At 39.4% G+C, this 11,491-nt stretch overlaps 1 protein-coding gene across 2 annotated transcripts in view; it reads right to left on the bottom strand.

Moving 5' to 3' along the window:
• Positions 1-1,565: 1,565 nt before the first annotated feature.
• usp6nl (USP6 N-terminal like) overlaps positions 1,566-11,491 on the bottom strand; it is a 69,204-nt gene continuing 59,278 nt past the window's right edge. For both annotated transcript variants that reach the window (XM_066668191.1, XM_066668190.1), the window contains one exon: positions 1,566-8,021. In XM_066668191.1, the coding sequence (XP_066524288.1) occupies positions 6,328-8,021 (1,694 nt within the window). In that variant the 3' untranslated portion in view covers positions 1,566-6,327. The remainder of the gene's footprint in view (positions 8,022-11,491) is intronic.

The following is an 11,491-nucleotide window of genomic DNA, read 5'->3' as shown; positions in this document are numbered from 1 at the left end:
TTATTTCCTTGGACCCAGAGCTCTGTAAAGCTGCTTTGTGATGGCATTCTTGACTGATTGACTGTTTGGAATTTGTAAACTAACTTCATGTTCATTTGTAGTTTATTTTCAATGTAATGCAAACCCTTTGCTCCAAAATGCTTCAGATGAAGCTGCAGAACTGAGTGCCTATCACTGTCTACACTGTCTCCAGACTTCTGAAAGCTAGAGCATGTAGGTTGTTATCATGTCCTTTCTTGCTCCAGGCCAGCAGCTGGATGATGTTTTGATTGCAAATGAGCTGCTCCAGTAAACGTTTGGACTGAGCCTCACATTTTCCACTGCTCTATAGTTCACTCAGGACTGATACAGAGACGAGAAAGAGACAATGATCTACTTCATCTCTATCGTTCGTCACTAATTTCCTCACTGATTCAGATACTTATTTTCCAGACACTGACTTATCATTTTTACATGTATTCTTTTTAGATTTCAACATAATCTCCTCAGAGTGGCACCGTGGCGCGCAGGTAGTGTCCCTGTCACACAGCTTCAGGGATTCGGGTGATTGTCTGTGAGGAGTTTGGTGTTTTCCCAGTGTCCACGTGGGTTTCCTCTGGGTGCTCCAGTTTCCTCCCATGGTCCAAAACACATTCTAATAGGTAGATTGGTGACTCAGAAGTGTCCATAGGTGTGAGTGTGTGTCACCCTGCGAAGGACTGGCGCCCCCTCCATGGTGTGTTCCTGTCTTGCGTGCAGTAATATCCAGAACTGGATCAGCGATTACAGACAACGAATGAATGCATGAGTAATCTCCCCAGTTTAGTCACTGCCGTTTTGTCCGTTACCTAAGGCTCCTTGAATCACACAAATGTAACCAGCTTGGGAAGGTGAGGGTGAGGGCAAGAACATGCTTTCACTGAGACATGTGAATCCAACCTGTGCTTCTTTTCGAACTGCTGCTGACACTAAACCATGTATTGGGCCAGTTAACAGATAGGCACTAAAGCGGGGACTTGCAATATAGTGACACAGGGGGCTATCTTATCCAACCAGACACAGCGAGGTCAATTGTGCTCTTGTGGAGGCCTCAGATGGCTGACGAATTAAGCCTGAACCAGTGATGTTCTGAGGATGCAGCCAACACACAGACGGCCCTGTTCAAGTTAGAAAGTGTTTATATTATTATAGGATGTAAACTTATCATTTAAATAGGTAATTTGATGGATTGGAACTCCAGAGAACATAGTTCCACTGCTCAATAACTCCACGTTGCAGTTGTATAACCCTCAAACCACGCTTTGCATTAAGCACGCTTATCTGGAATCCCTTTTCATTTCATGCGCCTTTATGGAGGTTACCCAAATTGTGTGTGCGTAACTGAACACTTGTGTAAACAGTGTGCACATCCTTCATGCGTCGTCTACAAACTGTCAATGTTCAGCCTGTTCTATGCTGCCATCTGGTGACTGAAGCAAGATCTATTTTTCAAAGGAACAGAACTTTAAGAGCATTTGAGCTCCAAAATATGACTAAGAATCGATTATTGAAAAGGAAAACACCACAAAAAAAGATCAGATTTGCTCATCACCACCCAGGGGTTTCATTTATTTGTTATTAGAGAAAATCAGTTTTTATCGTAAAGTTGCATTTAGTAGTTTCAACAAAAATGAAAGATTTAACAAAATTAAACAAAAGAATGAGGCTCCTTTCAAAAATAATCCCAAGCCAAACTGTGTATCAAAATGCACTATTTTTTTAAACAACATATAAAGATACAGGCCTGTAGTAGCTCTCTTCAGAAACATGCTAATTTTGATCATAAATAGGTGGAGAGAATGACTGTTATAACATTTAGAACTCCAGCAAACAGCCTGAGAGTTGTGCGTGTGCTTAGGAGAGTGCACAGGAAGAGTGCCTAAGAAACGAGGAATAGTACTTGTGTTTGTGGAAATGTCGTAAGTGATGGAAATGTGGCTTTTATATTGCAGATAAACGTTACAGTAGTCTTTTATAGTCCTGAAATACTGAGAGAGTTTACAGCAGATATTGTAAATTAAGACTAAACAAACCAAGTTGATGCATGGAGGAATGATGGATTTAGAACTTCCTCAGTCTGGACTCCACATAGTCCAAAGTAAGTTCATGCAAATTCAACTCCTCCACACTTCCCCTAGAAATGTCTCAGTGAACACAAACACGGTTTAAAAAGAAAAAAAAAATGTCATAACTTTTAAAAAAATGTTAGCTGACTGCCTTATATTTGACGTGTTTCTCAGTTTTCAGCTGCTATTAGAAATGTTTTAAAAACAATATTCAGGCAGTCCTGTAAGAAAACATTTTTCAGTTAAAGCATCATTGATTTTGCAGTGTATCGCACTCAAGGAAGTGCACCACCCCCAAAAAATAAAAAACAAAAAACAAACATCTAATCCATCCAACTGCTTGTCTTAGTCACATATGTAGTGCATTAAATCGATGTTATAATACAGGCATTTAAAAGCAAGTCAGTGTTTAGTCAGCAGGTCCAGACATTAGGACTGTAGAAACATGTCCGTGATTTAGAACTGTGTTGTCTACTGGGAATGTAGAGCTGTAGTGTAGTGCACTGATCTATTATCCAGTGCACAAATAAATAATTCTATATATGAGCAGAACAGAATACTTAAATCTATAGAATTTGATAGTGTAGATGACGCAATCTACAGTAGTTCTTACACCCCTGGTCAAATTACTTGCTTTTGTCATTTGAGAACATACAATTTACAATAGCTCTGCTTTTTATTAATAAAAAATAAATAAAAACAAACAAACAAACAAAACCACCCATGCGTGCTTTGCTTCAAATTCCACAGCATTAACTGTAACAGTGTGTTTGTTTAAATTAATCACAAATGTTATGGACTTGATAGAAGTGACTGGTGACACTAACGGTACACGTACACTTGCACTGTATCCAATTCCTTTTCAATGGGAGTTTTTCAGTATTACGCATTGGACGGCACTCTGCAAAGTGGCATTTTATATAAATGAATGCTGTGGCTGCATTACCTTTAGCCAATCAAGCATAGTTGACCTCATCTGGTTCTGCCTCGAAAGCAGCATATTCTTTACAGAAAAACAACCACACGGTAAGCAGAGCTCTGCAACAAAAATAGTAAGTTCTTTTACAATTTCAGCAAAACTTTATGTGCAAATTAATAAAATGGACACAGGGTCATTGATGCAAAGCACTGACTGGTGCTGTTCCTACAAATGAAGTGATATAATCGATCAAACATCTATTTCTATATCGATTCTCACAACATAGTGTCTGCACCAACCAGCCATAACATTACTACCACCTCCTTGTTTCTATGTTCACCGTCTACAGACTGCATTTCATAGTTCTACGATTAGATAGAAATCCATCTGTTGTTCTGCCCCCTTTTTCCAATAATCAGGAGCACCACAGGGCAGGTATGTTTTGTGTAGTGGATCTTTTGGGTTTTTAACCTATTCTCAGTCCAGCCGTGGCACGTGTCGTGTCTGATCCACTGCTACCAGCCCAACATACAGTAACACACAACCACCACATCAGCTTCACCATCCAAATCGTACAAGTTCTGTGGTGGTCCTGACCATAGGAGAAATGGGTGAACGGGGACAAACAAAGTATGCAGAGCAACAGATGAACTACACTCTGTAAATGTAGAACTACAAAGTGCAACCCTATTTTCAGTGGAGATGATAAAATGAATAATGAGGGGAGGTGGTAGTAATGTCATGGTTGAGTGTGGAACAAGCCAGTTCCATGAGGTGCTTGTCATCTAAAAAATATTTAAAACATACAATTTTAAAATTACATAATTTTGTTCCATTTGGAGGAGTGTGAAAAAAAAATTAAAAGTAATTTTACTAGGGGTGTGCATATGAATGTAAAAGGAATTAACAAAATAATCAGAAAAACATGACACCTCCAAATGCTTCACTTTGTTCAGGTTATAACTGTGTAATAGTGTTTATGAATCTGTTCTTACAGAGCGCTTGTTTTACGTAAGCAGCTTTCATCATAAAAACAAGTTTAATGTGTGTGTGGTGAGTTAATATCTTTCTATACATATATTAACATTATGTATAATTATATAATCAACTTCAGACATTAAAGACAGTCTAGCTCAATCCACCTGACCAATCAGAAGTAGGCTGTGTTTCTGGAATGGACACAAGTTGAGATGGAATTCGAATCGTAATGTAAGCAAAGTCACTGAGAGACATTAGATGTGAAATGTCTTTTCAGAGAAAGGTTATTAAAATAAAATACACTGGTGTCAATGACTGTGTTAAACAATACACAACATGTCCAAGAGTTTGCAGACACCCTTTATAAAGTGATTAATATGATATAAGGCCTGATCTTCTGCATTTTCTGGAGTGACTGTTATTGTGATCCAATACAAATGTCCTGCGTTGGAGTGGTCTTTATGATCCAGAACTAATTTTGCAACATCAGCACCTGACCTCATTCATGTTTCCATGGGTGAATGTCATCAAATCTTCAGAGAAAGGTTCCAACATCTAGAGTAAATGTAAAGTGTGTTACTGCTGCAAAGAGGAACAAACTGACCAGGTGTCCACAAACTTTTGACCATATACTGTATCTATATGACCATCATTAACACTCCATTTAAAACACTTTAGGCAGGTGGAGTTCTCCGGTGGCTGTGGAGTGTAAAATACAATGTGATATTGATGTTGCAGGCCTGTTCTTCCTATCAACACCACAGTAAATAAATCAATAACTTCACACCAAACCACTCTCAATCACTTTGTTTATATATGACCCCTTAAATTTTTCAAGAATGTAGAAAACCTGGGGAAGCTTGTCTTTAAATAAAGAATGAAGCTGGGAACCTGCTCCCAGATCAGTGATGAGCAGGCTTTAAATATAAATGGTTTTTGTTTTTTACTGCATATATTCTGAAGGGAAAAATAAAAATGTGGTGCGCATTCAATTTTAAATGCTTCTAACAGTGACATGTTCCACTGTTGCTAGATATTTTTTTCATAATTATACATCCCTTAATTCTCATTTAAAAATATGATATTCACAAGCATATCGAATAACCTGAACTCTAAAGTATGTATACATTATATACATATATATCGTTTATAGAAAAGGAAGTCTTAAAAAAATAAAATGGAAAAAAATGGACATTTTCCACGTTAATGTTACCAAATAAGGACGTTTAAATAAGTGAAAAAAAATCTCTTTATACATTTTTAAATTCTAAATGATCCTTCGTTAAGATTCTCAGTTAAAGAATTAGGCAATTTTCCTGTCCAAAGACATAAATCATAACAATTGTTTTTAAATTTGCTGGGTCCCGCCGGTATTTAGTAAGACGAAGGGGCAGATAATCTGCCAAAAATATGACAAACAAACAAACATAAACAAAGTAAACAAGCAAAAAAAACAGGGCTATTTCACAGATTTTTCAGTTAGACAGATCACTCAAGCCAGAAGTCGTGAGATAATGGACATATTCTACTAGACATTCTTCACTTTTGGCTCAAATTATCCAGCTAGCAAAAAAACTCTGGTTCTGTTAAAGCAACATCCACACAAACACACAATTGTAACTAACGTAACTCTTCTAGAAAACCTTCGGACAGATATTTACGACTTTGTTTCCTCTCTCACACTTTCTGTAACTTTCTGTCACACCCTCTTGCTGTGTCCCAGTTGTACAATAGTTCAAACTGGTTTGTAAGTATATAATAATATGTACGTTTTTAAGTGCTAAAATAGTGCTAACGTGATAATTGCTGTGTTTACATCATAAACCAGACATTCAATTATTTTCAGGCACAGAAAAGTACTCTGCCACTGCAGTATCAGTCCTAACAAAATGAAAAATTCCCAATTTTGTCATCAGTCACAGTGATGAAATAATATTTAGTGTATATTTCATATTCTGTGCACTAACCTGCCATGACCTTAGAACATAATATACACAGTATAATTAGTGTTGTATTTTTCTGGTTTAAATTCAGTCATAATTTTAAAGTAGCCAACAAGAGAATAGTTTCTTATACCATAGTGAAACAATCACAGTTAGTGTAATTCCTATATTGTTTACTAACCTACCTTAGTTTCTAAATTACCACGAACGCAGTATTAGTGTTACTTTTCTTGAGTTTAATTTAGCTGTGTTTTCAAAGCAGCTTGATATGGTATACTTCACCACAGTAACACAATCACCATTAGAACACTAATACTTTGCGTACTAACCTGCCAGGATCTCAACATACATCATAAAACCAGTGTTTAGTGTACAAATGGAACACAGCCTGCCTCACTCTTGTTCAGAGCAGCATGGACTCCTGCATGGCGAAGGCCTCTTGAGCATGTCTGAAGTGGGATGCACCAAAAAGTGTTGGACGAGGGACAGACGCAGCAGGGAAGGTGAACTCCTGAACTGGGTGGACAGGGGATAGCTGGGCTTTCTGGAAGCTTGGGGAACGGGGTAAACCTCCAACAGAACGAAGGGGTTGCCCCATACCTCCCTCCAACCCCACTCCCTCCATCATCTCTCCATACCACCCTTCACCTCTCCTCTGCCTCTCATAACGTTGCTCTGCTGGCGTAAAAATGGGTGAACCTATGAGACGAGTCGGCTGCCTTGAGTAGTGACCGAGCTCACTGCTGCTGTCTTTCCGAAGTCCAATATTATCCATTCTTGATCCAGTATTGTCCACCCGGGGTCCAGTATTCTCCATTCGTGCTCCAAACTTGTCAATCCGGTGCCCAAAACTGTCCATTTGTGGTCTGATACTGTCCAGCTGTGGTCTAACACTGTCCATCCGGGGTGCAATACTGGCCATATGTGGTACAATGTTATCCATTCTTTGTCCAATATTTTCCATTCGGTGCTCAATATTGTTAATCTGGGGTCCAGTATAGTCCACTCGGGATGCAATATTAGCGATCCGTGGTCCAAAACTGTCCATTCTCGTTACAATATTTTCCATCTGAGCTCCAGAATCAGCAGGTGCCACCTGGAGAGGGGTTATGTGGCCAGGCTGTCGTCTGTAATTCACATAATTGTTGTTAGTCAGCCCTTTTTCTGGTGATGGAATGCGTGAAGTTGTACGATATGGCCTCTCTTCAGATGTTATATCATACCCTCTGTCTCCCTGTGGGTGCATTTTAGGTGAAAATGTGGTGTAGACTGGGGTCATGCTGGGAGGATAATGCACTGGCAGGCGCATGTCGGTACTTGGTGGGACTGGAGTGTGTTTGGGGACACGGAAATGAGGAGCAGAGTGGACCATTCCCCCACTAGGGGGCCTTGTGGGGCTTCCCTGCCTTGGTCCATAAGGTTGAGAAGGTGGACGCTCAAGCTCTGCCTCAGGGAAGTCTGTAAGACCTCCATCAGGACCTGGGACGTTGTCATACTGTGAGGCGTTGGAGCCTCGGTTGGAGCCTGGGACAAAGCCTTTGGATCTGGGACGGCTCTGTTTTTGCTGTGGTTGTTGTTGCTCTTCAGACATTTGTTTACTGGGAGATGGCAGGGCCCCAACACTCAGGTTGTGCTGGCTTTCCTTCAAGGCAGCAGCTTTGGCCTCCTCCAGTCTGCTCTCAGAAGGTTTTACCCAGCGAGGTGTAATGACATCTTTGCGTCCACTTGAGCCGGCATTTGAGTTCTGATTGGCTCCAGCGTGGCCTGTTCCGTGTTTCTCTGGCATCCGGGCTGTTGCTGGGGCAACGGCACCCATTTTGTGCCCATCTCGTTTATCGCCCTTTCCTGAGCGGTGTACTTGGTCCAGCGAGCCTTTTTCTTTCTCTTTCCCGGCACGGCTTGCTGGGCGACTCTCTCTGTGCTGGTCCGGTGAGCCGTTCATGGCTTCCACAGTTTCCACGCAGATGCTCACATTGTCTGGAACGTCCACCATCACCTGCGAGGCACGGGTCTGTCCATTTGCGACGTGATTCACTGCATCTGCGGGATCTGGGGGAAGCTGACCCAGGGTCTTCTTCGGAAACTCCTCATCTTTACCTGTACAGGTAAGAGAGGGGCAGCCAATCAGAGGGAAGAATGTTAATGGTAATTACATGCATTTTAACTGACTTAATTTATGTATTCATTGTAGCTACTGTTGCAAATTTGGACAAATTTAATGAACTTTGGCCAAAATGCCTTTCAACTTTGAATAACTTTCAGAAAATAGTCAGCTTTTTCAGAAATCATATTCATGTTACAAATTTCAATTATATTTATTTTGGATATGGATATGTCAAACATACCTTTTTTGGCATGTTTATAGAGATTTGCCCATTAAATGAATAACTGAGCTATCAGTTTAGGTCATTTAATAATAAACCGTGCACAAAAGTGTCTCATAATTTATGCACTTGACAAAAATGTTCAGTAAACTCTGTCCAACAGAGCCACAGTACATATAAAAGATGACACTGGGCAGAGCATAAATACACCAATCACACACAGGTACATAAAACATTTCAAAAATGGTGAAACACTAAAACAGAACAGATATCAAAGTGTAAGCAACCATGCAGCTGAATATCCTTCAGAGAGAAGAAATTAAAATAAATAAATGAACAAAAAGGACCAGATACCATCCGAATTTTGTGTCCAAACTACAGGTGGTGCCAAACAAAACACGAGACCATTTACGGTGAGCACACAAATAATTTAAAAATATGGTAACAACATACCCAATACACAAAATATGTTAGAAAAGTTTTTCTTGTGACCACAGACGTGACTCAGGACAGGAACAGGGTTTTTAAGGAGTGTGTTTTCAGTGGAGAAATGTGAAACATCAAAAGAAAAAATGGTGAGATTTCATACACACAGACACATTCATGGATGGACAGGTTAAGAGGAAGAAGCCACAAACAAAATATTTCTACATAAATATTTATCTTATACTACATATACAGGGTAAATAATACTACATATACTGTGTTTATACGCTACAGTACTGTGCAAAAATCAGAGCACCGGTCAAAAATAATAAAGTACTACAAACTACACACAATTAAAATAAATAATTATACAATATTAAAAACTATATTAAATATATATTTTAGTAGATATTTCAGCGGAAAAATAGATATATAACCAAACACAATCAGATGCCTTGCAGATTCCTGTCTCGTGCATCTACAATGGTTCAATTGGGGCAAAAAGGACATGGAGCTTTTACACAGAAAGAGGGCGGACAAATTCACTCTTTCATTAATTTTCTGTAACCACTTCATCCTGTTCATGGCCATGATGCATGGAACACACCTTGGACAGGACTCCATACCGCACACGCACGCACAAAACTATGGACTTTTTTCTATAACCAATCCACATACCAGAATGTGTTTTCAGATTGCCAGAAAAAACATGAGCTCCAGAGGAAACCCACAAAGTCACAGGGAGAACACATCATTCCTCAGACAGTGATCTGAGGATTTGAATGCACAAACCCAGAATCCCGAAGCTACCTGTTGTGCCACAATTCCACTGGACACATTTGATACAGAAAAAATTGATAAATCAATAAACCAACCTAAAAACAAGTTATTATAAGAGTGACTATGGAAGAAAGCAGGGGTATTTCCTGATTTTTGCACAGTAAAGCTCATGCTTCTGGATACAAATGGTACATCAATGCGTTGCTATACATGGATAAGACATATTTTTAGGACACAAAAGACTGAGTATCTCCCTAAAGGGCAGCAGACAGGCTATTATACTGAAGACAAGAACAGACACACACACACACACACACACACACACACACACACACACACACACACACACACAGACACAGAGACAACTATCTGCAAGTCCTCACCTAGGTAGGCTTGATAGAATTTTAAACACTGCAAGAATTTATACTTTACAATTCTTTATAATCAAAATATTCACCCATCTACAATCTAATAGTCTTTTAACACAGAGCTGATGTTCAGGAAAGATTTCCAGGGTGTTCAGACACAAATGTCATGAGAAAACAATAAAATACATTGTGCACAACAGGCCAGGCTTTGTAACAGACAGCACACAAAAAACGATAGTGGCAAGACATGGGTTTGTGTGTGTGTGTGTGTGTGTGTGTGTGTGTGTGTGAACGTGTGCAACAAAGCTGATTAGTTGCCAAAAATGCTGACTACTCAAACAAAGTTTAATCAGCCTAAAACAATGTTCATATGGGCATCGTTACAGATCTTCATACGCAACTGAAAGGTAAGGGGATGATATGGCTCCAATTTTGTCATATCAAATTTAAGGTATAACACTCTATAATGTTCAAATGGTCCACAAAGCCATGTTTAACTGATATATTTAATACAATAAAAAGTGTATGAGGGGATATAGGCTCTATTTGTTTATTAAAAATTGCATTTGGTCATTGTGACAGATTAAATGTACACAAAGGATAGGGAGGTACAGCTTACATTTTTACATTTAAAATTGGCTCTGTATGGTTTTTAATGTTCATATGATCCAATTAATCAGTCTCACAGTGTAATGTGAGTGTAATTCACTACAGGAAGTATAGGGAGAGATATTCATTCAGTTGCTGTGTATAAAAAGCTACGTATAATATTGTGTAATGGCATTAATTTTATAGTAATTAACGTACTGCTGTAGTTTTTAGACAAATCAATCAGAAAAATAATATTTATTTGTAGTCTCTCTCTCTCTGTGTGTGTGTGAGAGTGAGTGAATGAGTGTGAGAAAAAAGAGAGAGAAAGAGAGAGACTGTGTGTATAGGTGTATGTGTGTGTTTTTCTGGGTGGAGTGGGAGAGGGGTTAGACAGATGAATGATGGACAGATAGATAGATGTGTGGTAGCCAGTTGTTGTTGCCCACCGGTTGTGTCTGAAGGAGGAGGGGTCTTTAACTCCCCCACTAGAGGAGGCTGGAGCCGAGAGGAAGAAAACGCACAGTCAGCAGAAATTTCACACAAAAACACAGCAGAGCAGCAGACCTCAGCACTCTTGAGTGAGAGAGAGAGTGTGTGTGTGTGTGTGTGTGTGTCTGTCTGTGTGTGTGTGTGTGTGTGTGTCTGTCTGTGTGTGTGTGTGTGTGTGTGTGTGTCTGTCCAGCAGAGGTCATCAATTCCAGTGGAGTGTTCCAGTTCCAATGGTGAATGATAACTGATAGAGCCAAGCCTTCAGTTTGGGACAAACATTTCAAATCTTGGTTAAAACAAGAAATAAAACCAGCCCCTACGACACTGCATTTTTGACCGTTCTAGATTAAACATGAACAATGAAAACTGGTATAAAACAGCCCTTATTTACATTTTAGAAGTCATGTAAAAAGAAATTTGCAGTGCTACATTGACTGTGAATAAACAGAACTAGCTTCTTATTGGAAATCAAACCTTGATTAGTTTCACTTTTTAATTATGGTAACACTACGGAAGCCCTGAAGGGCATGATGTCTAAATTCCACATCATATATTTCTGCCTGTTATACACACCAAAATCAGTTCCTAG

Source organism: Hoplias malabaricus, chromosome 4, assembly GCF_029633855.1.
Source record: "Hoplias malabaricus isolate fHopMal1 chromosome 4, fHopMal1.hap1, whole genome shotgun sequence".
Lineage (NCBI taxonomy): Eukaryota > Metazoa > Chordata > Actinopteri > Characiformes > Erythrinidae > Hoplias > Hoplias malabaricus.
This window is presented reverse-complemented; position numbering and strand designations above follow the sequence as displayed.